At 40.1% G+C, this 13,531-nt stretch overlaps 1 protein-coding gene across 3 annotated transcripts; it reads right to left on the reverse strand.

Annotated features, from left to right (window-relative positions):
* Window positions 1–689: 689 nt before the first annotated feature.
* Window positions 690–12,121, reverse strand: LOC129721464 (leucine-rich melanocyte differentiation-associated protein-like). 3 transcript variants are annotated; one of them, XM_055674036.1, is made up of 4 exons: window positions 11,785–12,121; window positions 9,913–10,020; window positions 9,708–9,851; window positions 690–1,398 (listed from the first exon to the last, which is right to left on the reverse strand). In XM_055674036.1, exons 1-4 carry the CDS (start codon window positions 11,808–11,810, stop codon window positions 915–917), a joined length of 762 nt encoding a protein of 253 aa, XP_055530011.1. In that variant the 5' UTR covers window positions 11,811–12,121; the 3' UTR covers window positions 690–914. The 3 variants fall into 3 exon arrangements, with proteins under 3 accessions (XP_055530011.1, XP_055530012.1, XP_055530013.1); XM_055674037.1 differs by lacking the exon at window positions 11,785–12,121 and adding an exon at window positions 10,355–10,575; XM_055674038.1 differs by lacking the exon at window positions 11,785–12,121 and adding an exon at window positions 10,285–10,571.
* Between the last annotated feature and the right edge of the window lie 1,410 nt (window positions 12,122–13,531).

Below are 13,531 nucleotides of genomic sequence, written 5' to 3' on the forward strand. Positions count from 1 at the left end.
GCGAAAATGGTATGCAAGTCACGTAAACCTAAGCGACTTGACCATCGTCAACCTCAATGGACAACAATCGGTAATATTAAAATTATGACAGGATTTGTTTGCTGAAATAGGGGTGAAGATAGTAATGAAGAAGGCAATATATATATAGGTAATTATTTTCATGTCCAGTTTAGCAAAAAAAACAGTCGTTCATTGTAGTTTTAAACAAACAAACAAACACACACGGAATAGATTCTAATCTAAACTAACTAAGTTTAACAACGGTGTCTTCTCAGGATCCCAACTTACCCTTCCTTCACGCTGAATTCTTAAATACCCCTGTCCTCTCACAAATTAAGTCCCTCTTATTTTAAAAGCGCGCTAGAGGTACATATAATAGTTCTATTCATGAACTTGAAATTATGGCGCAATGTTGTCAGGAGGGACGAGGCTTCGATAAGACTTCTTCCTCTTGACAAAATGAATCTCTACGGGTAGTTGGAATTAACTGTACCTACTGGCAATAGGAAGCAGTAAGCTTGAACGGAAGGGTAGTAACTTACACACAAACATAGATATATCGTTAGGCATGTCACTTACTCTCAACATTCTATGGAAATAATCACAATAAATCAAATGATTCTGGTCGTAGTGATGATCCATGTCAAAAATTTTTTTTTTAAATAATGAAATGGATTTAAGGAAAATAGTTGGAAATTTCAAAACATTTATTTTATGTACACAACAACAGTTTATTATCTTGTAAAAATATACACTTAGAAATACAACAAGCTTTAGAAAGATTGATCATCCTTTCTGGATTCGTACTATACCAAGCTTCTAGCAACGGTCGTTCATGGACCGTTTGTCATCAAAATATTGGTTTGTCGGACATCAAAATATTGGTAAGTTTTTCACTAATGCTAGCCATCTTCTCACGAATCATCGGAGACGTGCGTCCGAGCTCGCCGGGGTCTCCGCTGGGCCGCCTTTCGGCCCATCTGTTCACCCCGGCCGACACTTTCGAAAATGTTGAAAGGCGTTTGGCCAATGTTGTAGTTGTTGTGCTTGAACTGGCGTGCTTGATCCCGCTGGGAGGCGGTCACTTCGGCGTCATCCAGGTAGCGCAGCTGGGGCAGCACACTGATCACCATCATCCGGTAGTCGTTGTGCTCGAGCGTGGAGTTACCGTTGAAGGAGGACGTCGCGCCAGGATTTCCCAGCAGCGAGAGGTACCGCAGCGAGGGACAACAGTCCCGAATCCGGTACACCCATCGCTGGACGTTGTCGATATCACAGTGGTTCAGCCAAAGCAGCTCGAGATTCGGCAGCGACGGGAAGGTTTGCTCATCCGGTAGCGGATTCTTGTCCAGGATTAGGGTATTCAGCTGCCGGAAGTAAGAGAGGAAGGAGAGATCTCTGCGCAGAAAGAAACAAGATTTTTTTGATTGAAGGTTTGATTACCAATACAACCCTATAAAATGTAATATTCGATCGCATGTTCAGTTTGGAAGTTATGAACAACATTTATGTATTATTAGTAAAGCTCTAGCGTGTAACGAAGTTAGTTGGCATCGCGACGCCACCTTTGCGGCTAAATTCCGAACCAATTCAAACATCCAAATTGAAGCCTCAATTATACCAAGAAATCTTGTAGAAGATCGGAAACCGATTGGCCAAACCCTGAGAGCGCTAATCGTAAATCGTTGTACAGTACTGTTTCGATTTTATAACGATCAAAAAACATTTTTCGTTGAATCTAGTAATTGGATTTGGTGAAATGATGAAGATTTTTTATTGTTTAATAGCAATAAAATCATTAAAAAATATTGATTTTGATCATTTTACCAAATTCACAGGATCGTTAGATTGGTTTCGCGGGAGGGACTTTTTTTGACCGTGATAAAATCGAAACAGTACGGTAATAACAATAGCGTCTTGACGCAAAAAAACGATTCAAATAAATTAGGAAAATTTAAAAAATATTTTTTGAATAATAACAAAATATAGTCAAACATTGTAAAGCTAATAAAAAAGCGATATAAAATTACTGACAATCTAAACATAACATATATAAAAGAGCTCAAGAGATGACAAACGCCAGACAAAAAGCTAAGAAAATAGAAAGTAACGGGCTCGAAAAGTACAAAGGAAAAATATAAAAAATGACCACTAAATCCACTATAAACTAATCCACTATAAAAAATGACCAAATCTCCCTATTTAAAGTATCGACATCTAGCGATGAAGAGGACGCATTTTACACACAAAATTATATTACACTTATACCATTCGTGGTGGAGAATTATTTATGTCTTCCTCCATACCATACTGCTACTGCTACTCAAAGATATTAACCCTTCAAATGAGTGTTTTAATCGTCCTCAAAAGAACGAATGTTCAATTCAATATCGGATATAATGCTGATCGCATCTCTATGCTATTCCCGACAGTAATATTCTTCTGAACAAAACGATCCAACTCTTTCATTAGAGAAAGTGCCGCCTGATGTATCTACTTCTGATGCTGTCCGCTATCACACTATAACAGCATTTAACTAACGGGAGTGCCGCTGGGAGCTGGCCCTGCTACTATCTATATTGATACCAGCTTCAACTGCTGCCGCTATCCGTTGCCACAGCTGTGGCCGCTATCCACTGCACTGCTAGTGCTGCTGCTAAGGGAGGACTGCTGTAGTCGCGCTTATTTATGTCAAATAGCACATTTCAAATTACTAGGTCTATAATTCTGTCGACCGTGTTTGGAAAGCAATCATATAAAGACCAATCAGAGGTCGAGATTTGCGTTTTGACAAGGCTTGACAATTTTCAATAGTACAATAGTTCGAATAATAAAATTACAATTTTCTGCATTTGAGAGGAATTTTAGAGGATTTTCCAATCTATTGCTGCAAGAAAAAAGGAAATCCATCGAAAACTAACCGATTTTTATTTTAAATCTCTACGTAGCCGAGTACGTAGCCGAACTTCCTGAGAGACGTAGTTCTACGACAAAAAGATCTTTCGCGGGAATGCGAAGATGAACGGGAATAGAAGGTGTGACTATAATTAGAAAAAATTTTCCCTCGTCCAGACGGGACTCGAACTCGCAATCTCCGTTGTCTCCGGCAAGGTGTTTTGGCCAATTAAACTACTGGGTAAGGGTAACTCTTCCTAAGACCAATGTGCTGAGATGCGGGAACACAATAGTAGAGGGTGATTCGACATTGGTCTTAGGAAGAGTTGCCCTCACCCAGTAGTTTAATTGGCCAAAACACCTTGCCGGAGACAACAGAGATTGCGGGTTCGAGTCCCGTCTGGACGAGGGAAATTTTTGTCTAATTCTAGTCACACCTTCTATTCCCGTTCATCTTCGCATTCCCGCGAAACTACATACATTGCCCGCTTTACTAGTCGCTAAACATTTCAGGCAGGACTGCAGCTAATCTAGTATAATTTAAATTTGTTTAACGAAAAATAATTTCAGAAGCTTTTCATTCCAGCATGAATTGTGCTGGCCTCCAGTTTCACAAGTATGTTCATATTTGCCGTTTCCTTGGAGAGGGAACTGTGCCGTTCTCAGCACGGTTTATCTGGCAGCTGTGATGGAATACTAGATTACTGTAGACCCGTCTTATTTAACACCATCTGTAACTGGTTCTTCATAATCTGATCGATCTGATCTGATGCCTACATGTTGTTACTTTCAGTCGCCCAAGGTGCCACGTATTCAATTTGTTAAATTACTCAAGAATATCGAGAAGAAGGTTTAAATATTTGGATGGAAAGCTATTTTGATTCGAACATCTACAAAGAGGAAGCGCTAAAATGAGTAGGAATCTAAAACCTAATCATTTTTTCCAATCAACAATAAATATTTGTAGCGATATTGTAGCGATTGGTTTTTAACCACAATTTCGAAGCGAAAGTTCCAACGCTTCGAAATTGTGGTTAAAAACCAATCGCTACAACTCCGTCTGCTTTTTTCTTGATGAAGTATAAAACTCCCGTAGTCCTACGGTTGAGTCTTTTGGATACCACCTTCCTACTATTTACGGTAAAGAGGTGTCTTTTTTTAAAGTGAAGTGATGCTCTACTTACAATTGTATTCCAGCAACCGTCAAAATTGTTTACACCATTAAACAAATAGATTTATGTTGAATAGTCGAATTTTATCGGATTAAACAAATTGATTTATGTTGAAAAGTCGAATTTTATCGGAAAGAAGTAAACTAAAACTTTTCGGACGTTCTCTCTCTCTCTCTCTCGTTTTGCGCGTCCGCCCGCTGTTCAATGGCGTACGATGCCTTCCACCGGGTGCTGGCGTTTCTCTCTCACTCTCTCTCTCTCTCTCTCTTTTTTTCTCTCTCACTCTTACTCTCCTTCTTTTTCTCTCTCTCACTCTTACTCTCTTTCTTTCTCTCACTCTCACTCTTTGTTCTCTCTCACTTTATTTCACTCTCATTCCCTCTCTCTTTTTCTCATTCTCTCTCTCTTCCTCTCTCTCTCTCTTCTATTCTCTCCCTCTTTCTCTCTCTCTCTCTTTATTTTTTCTCTTTCTCTCACTTTCTTTCTCTCTCTTTCTTTCTCTCTCTCTCTTTGTCTCTCTTACTTCCCCTTACTCTCTCTTGCTCTCACTCTTTTCCTTTCTCTCTTTCTCTCTTTCTCTCTATTTTTCTTTTTCTCTCTCTTCCTCTCTCTCTTTCTCCCTCTCTCTCTTTCTCTTTCTCTCTCTGTCTCAATCTCTCACTCCCACTCTCTCTCTCACTCTTTCTCACACTCTCTCTCACTCTTTCTCACTCTCTCTCACTCTCTCTCACTCTCTCTCACACTCTCTCTCTCTCACACTCTCTCTCTCTCACACTCTCTCTCTCTCACACACTCTCTCTCTCACTCTCTTCCACTCTCTCTCTTTTTTTAAAAGTAACGTGCAGCTAATAGGTTAAAAAAATCAACACAATAATCCTCTCATTGGCCAGTTCAGGCATTAATTTTTATTTACTAAGTGTTAAGAGTCCTAGGTTATAATGTTGATAAACTTTTAAAATTGAAGCCTTAGTCCAGATTGTTCCATTTTATAAGTTTAGTTTATAATCTCTCAACTAAATCCAGTTAAACGTTTTTTACTATTGTACAGTCTTGATATTTTATTGAATTATTCTTAATTGTTAAAACTTTTCGTGATTCTTCTAATACTTTTTATTGTTTTAACTCAGCGTTTAAGAGATTCTAATAAAATACTACAAGGTATACAGCCCTAGAGGTTGTATGAAATGGTGACGTAGGACTAAATGTATATATTATATGTTGCGATAAACTGTTCATAGGCAACACTACCGTTTATATTTGATGGTCGTAATTGTAAAACTAACGATGCATGAATACATGAAAATTTTACACTAGTAGTAGTTGCGAAAATTCTCATAACTCTTATCTTCAAGCATCCTTAGTTCTGAAAAGAACCGATTTCATAATCTTCAGTAGAAAATTCGTGCTACAGAACGCTGATGATCGCACCACCATCGGTAGCATTGAATATTTTGTTGACCCTCCAGTAGCTGTGCCAGCAAAATATTCTGCAGCGTACGATGGTAACTGTTGCTGCCGTATGCAAAATAAAGGTAACATGCTCCGCAGTGCCTGGAAGTTGATTCGTATGCAGCTCCTGTTTCTCAATGTCGCGTACCTCTAACAGCTATACTCCACTCGCTATTGTGTGACAAACTAGACTGAAGCTGAATTTTCTACACGCAGTCTTTTGTATCGAGTTCAGCGTAGATTCTTGCCATTAGGGCGTGGCCACACAGCTTAGAGAAAGACAAACGGAACAAAACACTTTGTTGAGACCAAATATGTAGGCAGTGCAATTTATCCCGTCCATGTTATTATTATCCGTGCTCGGGAAGCAAGCCTATAGCGAAGGAAATGTATGGGAAAGCTTGATCTTGAAACTTTTCACCTTTTTCCACCATTAAGCAGTAAAGCAGCAATGTTAAACATTATATCAACACATTTTATCTATCCACCGACATATAAATGACTAGGATGCATTAAGTCGTTCGCTTGCTATAATCGTTTGAAATCTGACGCAACATTTGCCAGTTTCATTAAATAAAAAAAATAGCGAATAGATTTGCTACCGCTCAAGTAAACAGTTAATATTTACTGTGGTGTAAAACATATTTTGCCCAAAAAATCCGTACCGTAAACTGGGGTGACTTTGATCACTTTTTTGATTGTATCTCAAATATTTTCAGAATATACTGAGAACAATATTATTCGATATTTTTAAAATAAGTACTGGCATGCATTGAAAAAGATTCAGTCACTACTTCAAAAGTTTAGCAACAATTTTGCTGTTTTTAAATATGCTCTAAAAATTTTACACCAATCATCATTCCGGGGTGACTTTGATCACTTTATTGTTTTGATGAATTTGGTGTAACACTTTTCTACTTTTACTAAAATGAACCTTAAACGACTTAAACGAGTTTATGAATATGGAAAGCAATTTGGGGGCCGTTCACATTCCACGTGAACAGCTTAAAATGGCGAATGTACAAGACTCATTTGTTTTGAATCTGCTTAAACCGATTGTTTGTATGCAACAAAAATCGCCAAAATTACTTTTTATTTTCAATTAATATTTTAGCATGAAAAACACTCTTTAAATAGAAGGAAATGCATGAATAGTAGCAATGCGAACATATATCCACGCAATCAGTGAAGATTACGACAAGTCCCAAGCACTACGTGCGCTTTTTTACCACATTTTCAAAAAAGAGGTACAGTGATCAAAGTCACCCCGGTGATCAAAGTCACCCCAGTTTTCGGTACCGAATATAGCAAATATTTTCCGCGTCCAATGCCTGCCTAACACTCAGTTTTCTCTTCAACAAACTGAAAGAATTGGACACCAGTTTTCAATTAAGTGTAGCAAATTGCAAACCCTAGTAATCTTAAACTTAAAAGTTTTCTTGAAAATCGAAAAAATAAATTTTCGACGCAAATTTTCAAACGCGTTTTTCTCGAAACTATGATTTTTGAGCTGTGCCAGTGTTGCACGAAACCGACGATATTTAAAAATGGATTTCTCGCAGCTTCCAAAACTAAAATTGGTTGAGATTATACTCTAAGGGGCAAATTTATATAATTTTCGAGGATTTCACCTCGAACTCTACCTAATTAATCTCACGGGGCGGACCGCCCCCTGCGTCCACCGCGCTACGCCAGTGTCGCCAAGCGGTTTAAGTTCGTGTTGGCTGACAAGTTTGCTCGGAAACTGATGGTGTGGCAGGAGATCTGCAGCTGTGGCAAAAAACCAAGGTTTTTATCACCGAAGGTTTTTATCACCGGAACCATGAATGGCCAGGTGTACAAAGAACAGTGGCTCCAGAAGCGGGTTTTGTCGTTCATCCAATTACATGAAGGTACGGTAAAGTTCTGGCCTAACTTGGCCAGCTGCCACTAAAGCCGGGAAATCATGGATTGGCACAAGGACAATGGAATTGATATCATCGATAGAGCTTTCAACCCACCAATTTGCCCAGAGTTTCGTCCAATTGAAAAATATTGGGCGATAATCAAGAGCAAGTTGATGAAAAGTGGCCTTACGATAAAAATAACTATGTATTTCTGTTTCAACAAATGCGAATATTTGTTAGCCGTTTTCTGCACATTTTGCAGACTCATTGATAATTATTTCTAAAGCCAAACTTATAGCGAAGCTAACAGTTTTGCTAATCAAATGAAAAATTAGCAAATTGACGAATCAGCGGAATGGTACTCAACACAGCACTGAATTCTACACTGATTAAGTTCATCTCAAGTTTTCCCAAATACTAACTCATGAATATATGCCCATGGGCGCAACTAAGGAAAATTTCTAGGGGGGGCTAGTTTTCATGTATGTCATTTTAAAAAAGAGAAAAAAGAGTTTGTATATGCTTATTTGATAACGCTTAAAATAGTATCGTAAAAGCAGAAACAAATCACTTAGGGATAGAATCTCCGAAGATGTACTGAATATCTTGAACACACCGTAAACGCCAAGCTCTTTCAGCAACTCTGATTCGTTGTTGAGGAGAGCCAGATTTGGTAAACGGCCGGGCAGTGTTTTTTAACAGTTCACCCGTACTAGTTAGATTAAAATAGAGAGTGTGGTTCAAGGCATAATGCCCTATTCCTACCTCCACGTGGTACCGACTGGGATACGAGCAACCAAGGAAAAACCGGTGAACCGGTGGGAACTTGGTCGTATGCTGACAGGAAGGGGTAGTTGTTCTCCTTAGAGAGCAGCTTGTCTGCGCGTCTACCCCACAGGCTAGGGGCGGCTCAAACAGCGACTGATCCGGACCGGACGGTTGAACTATGAAATGCGGTGTCTCGCCAGCTACATCTATGGCGGCAGCTCCGTCGCGAGACTAGGCATCGCAGCCCTAGTAAGGCAGCATACTAAAATCAACATACTACGGAGAACCAAGAATTCAAAACCCAGCCGACGAAATAAAGCAGGCATAAGACGAAGCAAATATTTGCTATTTTTTAATACAGAATTTATTTTGTGCAAATAAAAATCGTACCAAAAATAGCAAATATTTGCGTCGTCTAATAGCTGCTTAAGGACAACGATTAGAAGCTCAGTACATGTACCAGTAGATCGCTTAACGACCCGGATCCCGGATCGTTCCGCTCCAGGAGCTTTGACGGAAAGGATGGATTTGTGGCCGCAAGGCACGATAGCTGCTCGCGTAGAGACATCAAGATCGTCGTTGGGGACATGAACGGAAGGAAAGACTTATAAAAGCCGGTTATCGGCCCGCACAGCCTGCTATGCACCAACTTCCCAGCTTCCCGCGGATTAGCAGTCCAAAGTCCTTTCTTTCCTCGACCAACGTGCAGCAAAACAAATTGACCACGTTCTCAGCGACGGCCCGTTCTTCTCAGACATTAAGAACGTACGCACCTATCACGGTGATGATCGGACATTACCACTTCGATTCAAAAAACTACAAAACCCTGATATAACCGGTAGTCCTCTACGGAAGTCCTTTTGGTGTTTTCGAACAGAAGGTGCCTATCGGCGAACAGAAGGTGACTATCTACGGTGGAGCACAAGCGGACGACGGATAATGGCGACAGCGCATGAACCATGAGCTACAAGCGCTGCTTGGAGAGAACCTCATTGCACACCTGGCGAAAGACAACAAGTTGCGGTGGGCCGGTCACATCGTAAGAATGCCGGACGACAACCCTGTGAAATCACTTCTTACCAGCAACCCTACCGTCACAAGAAATTAAAGGGCGCAGCGTGCATGATGGCTCGACCAGATCGAAAGAGACTTGCGAGTGATGAGACGTCTGGGGAACGGGTGAAACACAGCCCAAAACCAAGTAAAATGGCGACTTCTTGATACATCACGAGTTATTACAGCTCTCGTCTGACTGGTAAGGTGAGTAAGAGAGCAAGGGTTGAGAATCGATTCTGGGTGCAGAACTAGTTCTTAGCCAATGAATGACGACATCTCAATTTGTGTTGATTTTGATGCTCTGATAAGTAATATGGAATGTAGATATATTGAATACAATCATTCTCTGGGAAATTCTAGGGGGGGCTAAACACTTTCTAGGGGGGAGCCCCCTAGCCCCCCCGTAGTTGCGCCCATGTATAATCACTATATGCACGAAATAAAAAACTCCTATTAATACGACAAATAAAAAACAACTCACTTGATATTGTTGTAGCTTAGGTCCAGTATCGTGGTTGTCCGTGAGAATTTCTCCGCGATTTTACGCGGAATTTGCGACAATTTTTCGTAGGCCAGCGAAAGACGCTCTCCACTGCCGTCCATGTCGTTATTCTGACTGGAAATACTGAAATGAATCAAATTTTCGATTCGATTAGAGCCCAAATATTGATGCAGCAAAACAAAACCTGGTAATACTTTTCGCCGACATCGTATCCGTCGAGGACCAATCGTAGTTCAGAAACAGCTCATCGTCGTCGTCTTCGTCTACGTGCGAATAGTTCTCAATGAAGAATCTAGTGTTGAATGAAACAAAGAAAGAAAAGCGAAAGTTAGTAACCTACGGGCAGGCACGTTTGACGGGTATTTGTTTGGTCAACGATCACAACCGATTTGCGCCGTTTTTGTGCTGCTAATTTAAACAAACTGATAAGCTTTGGTCATGAATTTGGAACGCAATTACGACTAGTTTAAGCGGAAAGATGGAATCATCGATGAAAACCTATTGACGTCGAGTAGTCCTAGATGGATTTTGTATTGAGTTCGACAAATAGTATTACACTCAGAGAAGGGTTCAACACGTGGTGTAACAACATTCACTATTTCCGTCTGAAGTTGATCTTTACATACATCATTATCAGGTTAATATACACAACACTAATATTTGACTATTTATCAAAAACAACTCAGCCCTAGATTCGGTTTAGAAATCTAATTCAAAATCTTCAACTCCGCTCGAGAGCGCACAGCTTCCGGTCGACTTCGATGACAAAGCACAACTGATCCGATCGTCAATTCGAAAACTTGGAACCAAACACCACACGCCACGGTTCATCAACTTTTGGGCCTCATTTGAGACGTCGTTCCGACGGGACACGCTTTCATCTGGCGCCATCCAATTTGCGTAGGGTGGTTCTCGAAAACCACCGCTAGAGGCTAGACCACTGGGAAGCACGACAAATGCGATGACGCTAACCCTTCCCAGAGACCAGAGTAAGTTGGTACGTACGACATGTTTGGTCTTATCTTATCTTCCGCACCTACTTGGAAGCGAAACACACAGTTTGGAGAGCAGCTCAGCCTGTGGATTAGCTAGACACTTGAGATGACACTGCTCGGATGCTGCTGATTGTTGAACTCGATCCGATCCGGGCGCGTTGCGACGTGTGCATTTTCACTAGTCGGTGATATGCTGTTTCGTCTGTGTGCCGAGTGCTTCTGAGTGCAACATTCTCTTTATCAAAATTTGCAAATATGTAAGCGAGCAGGGTGCCGTGTTTAGTGGCTGAGTTCCAATTGAGTAATTGCAAAAAAAAAGGTTTTACTTCGCCAAGAATATAATCTTGACAACTGAATGTTTTGGATCGTATGCCGATATAATTAAAAATTGGCTTAGATGTATCCAAATGAATTTTAGGTGTTTTTAAATAAGCTGATACATTTAACTTGGTTCTTTTTAGTAAACTAAAACATTTAAATAGTCAACAATTTAATTTCGATATGGTGTCAGACAAAAAATTCGGTTTCTTGATGTCAGGTCCTCAAATATTGCGGAGTATTTGAGCAATAACCTCAATTTTCTTAGCAAGATATTCTCACAGAATTCGTTTTTTTACAAAATTCAGATGTAGAAAATTAGTTGTAAATGACGCCTTAAACTTCATGTGAAATAGTTTTATTTGCAAATTTTAGGTTCAACAAGAGCAGAAAATGCTTCAATCTGCAATGTCCAGTCATATTAAATTTCTAGTTTATATTTTTTCTAGGAACCTCTTTAATAATGAAATAAAAGAATACCAAGTCAAATATTTTAACACGCAAAGAGAAAACCTCAATTTAATTCTATTTAATTAAATCAAATCTAATAAAATGGTAAAAACAACTCAGAGAACCCAGAAACATTTTTTAAATCATTATATGACTTGATCTGTGTTTTGAAACCCAACATTCTAATGCAGCCAATGAATCCAGCAAAACTGGTACATTTAGCAAAATATTTAAACATCGAACAAGCAAACTGAGCTACTCTGAAAACAATAGATTCCCCGCGCCACACTTACCGCTCGTTGTACGCGATGGCCTGCATGACCTGCTGCTGCCTTCGTTTGGCTCCGTACACAAGCTGGTACAGATACGGTGAATGATCCCGGTAGAGTGGAATTTTGGCGATTTGTTATTTCCTCACCTCACGATAGTGTAATCTAGCACTGCCTCCGCTAACAGAAAACAAAAACTACACCGTCGCACGAAATAACAACGAACGGATCTCTCCCTATTACTGTCCTAGCTGAAGCACATGTTTGCAGGCAAGGACGCCGAAAAGCCGCCAATTTCTGCCTAAAGTAACAAACAAACACACCGATTAGCTGCGTCTCCGGTGAATGCACGTCGATGACTGACGCCGCCGACAAGAAGCATATTCTAAGGGACCGTTCCTAAACCACGTGGTCATAAAGAGGGGGACGGGGGGGTTTGTCAAAAGACCACGAAAGACCACGCATGGGGGTGGGGGGGTTAACGAAATGACCACGTGGTCTTTTTTTCTGACTTATAATTAATTGTTGCCACCAAGTCAAGAGCAAAAGCTTTTGCATTTTAGAAATATAGAATGTACCGAATGTTTAAAAATAAAAATTTAAAAAATTTAAGACCACGAAAGACCACGAAAGACCACGGGGGGTATAAAAAAGGATCAAAATATGACCACGTGGTTTAGGAACGGCCCCTAATCTAGTTTCGAAATTGTTCTAGATTAACGACGTACGGGTTCGGTAATCCCGCGCAGCTTCCAGTTTCGTCAAACATCAGTATCTCACACACTCCATCCGAGTGTAACCGCTCTCGAACTCTACGAGAGGGAGAGACACGGAAACTACAAAAAAAATTCAATCGATTGTATTCGTTCGTTTTATTATCACGCGCCCGAACCGGGAGACCGATATCGTGGAACGTTTTTACCCGCCATCCGCCATAAAACAATCCCTTTGGAATACGATAGCATGGGCCGGTTGCACTGATTCACTGCCACCTGTTGCATCCCGACCCACGCTGTTCGAAACCGGTCTTCGCGGAAAACAGCTTCGCTCACGGTACATGTAGGTCTAGGTCAACCTGGAACATGGGAAAGCTTTAGCAAGCGGGAAAAACTTGATGTTGTCGCCAAACAAATTACATAACATACCTGAATGATTTTGGAAGTGCGTCCTGTTGCTGAACAATCACGTAGAAAGTGTTGACATGCACTTTCTTTACCACAGATAAGGATTTTATTAGCAAAAAATTTCGCTTCGTGGGTTTTCATAGGAAGAATTGAATAAGCTGTGATTATAATGACGGTAATAAAACCAATTCATATGATGATAATAATAACATGGGAAAAACTCAAGAAATAATACAAAAAATAACAAATATATATGGGTCATTCCATACGAAGTGACCACGAAAAAGCACAAACTTGGTCGAGACCATCACAGATTTTGCTCAAAGTTGGGAGAATTATTCATCTACTGTCACTTTGGAAAAATCCCGAAATTTGGTGTCGATTGGAATAGCCCCCGCTCTGTGGGACCCCTCTGTTTATTGCAAAGTTACGCATTTTTTGTTCAAAATCTCTTTTTTCTTTTTCTTACAATTTATAGACGTAAGATGTCCGAAAAATACTGACAGATGATTTTTGAAGCAAATAAACCAAGAAATTCTGAAAAAATATAAGTTTTGACCGGAAGTGTTGCCAGATAAATTATTTTTGTATTTGTAAATTATATTTACATTTTCGGCAAATGCAGCCATTTTGATTTTAAATTTGAT

This window comes from Wyeomyia smithii, chromosome 2, assembly GCF_029784165.1.
Source record: "Wyeomyia smithii strain HCP4-BCI-WySm-NY-G18 chromosome 2, ASM2978416v1, whole genome shotgun sequence".
NCBI lineage: Eukaryota > Metazoa > Arthropoda > Insecta > Diptera > Culicidae > Wyeomyia > Wyeomyia smithii.

Coding starts and splice junctions, on each gene's coding strand:
- LOC129721464 (XM_055674036.1), bottom strand. CDS start 11,810: ATGCAGGCCATCGCGTACAACGAGCG. Junction 9,852..9,912: donor TCGGCGAAAAGTATTACCAG/GTTTTGTTTTGC, acceptor GATTCATTTCAG/TATTTCCAGTCAGAATAACG. Junction 1,399..9,707: donor CTAAGCTACAACAATATCAA/GTGAGTTGTTTT, acceptor CTTTCTGCGCAG/AGATCTCTCCTTCCTCTCTT.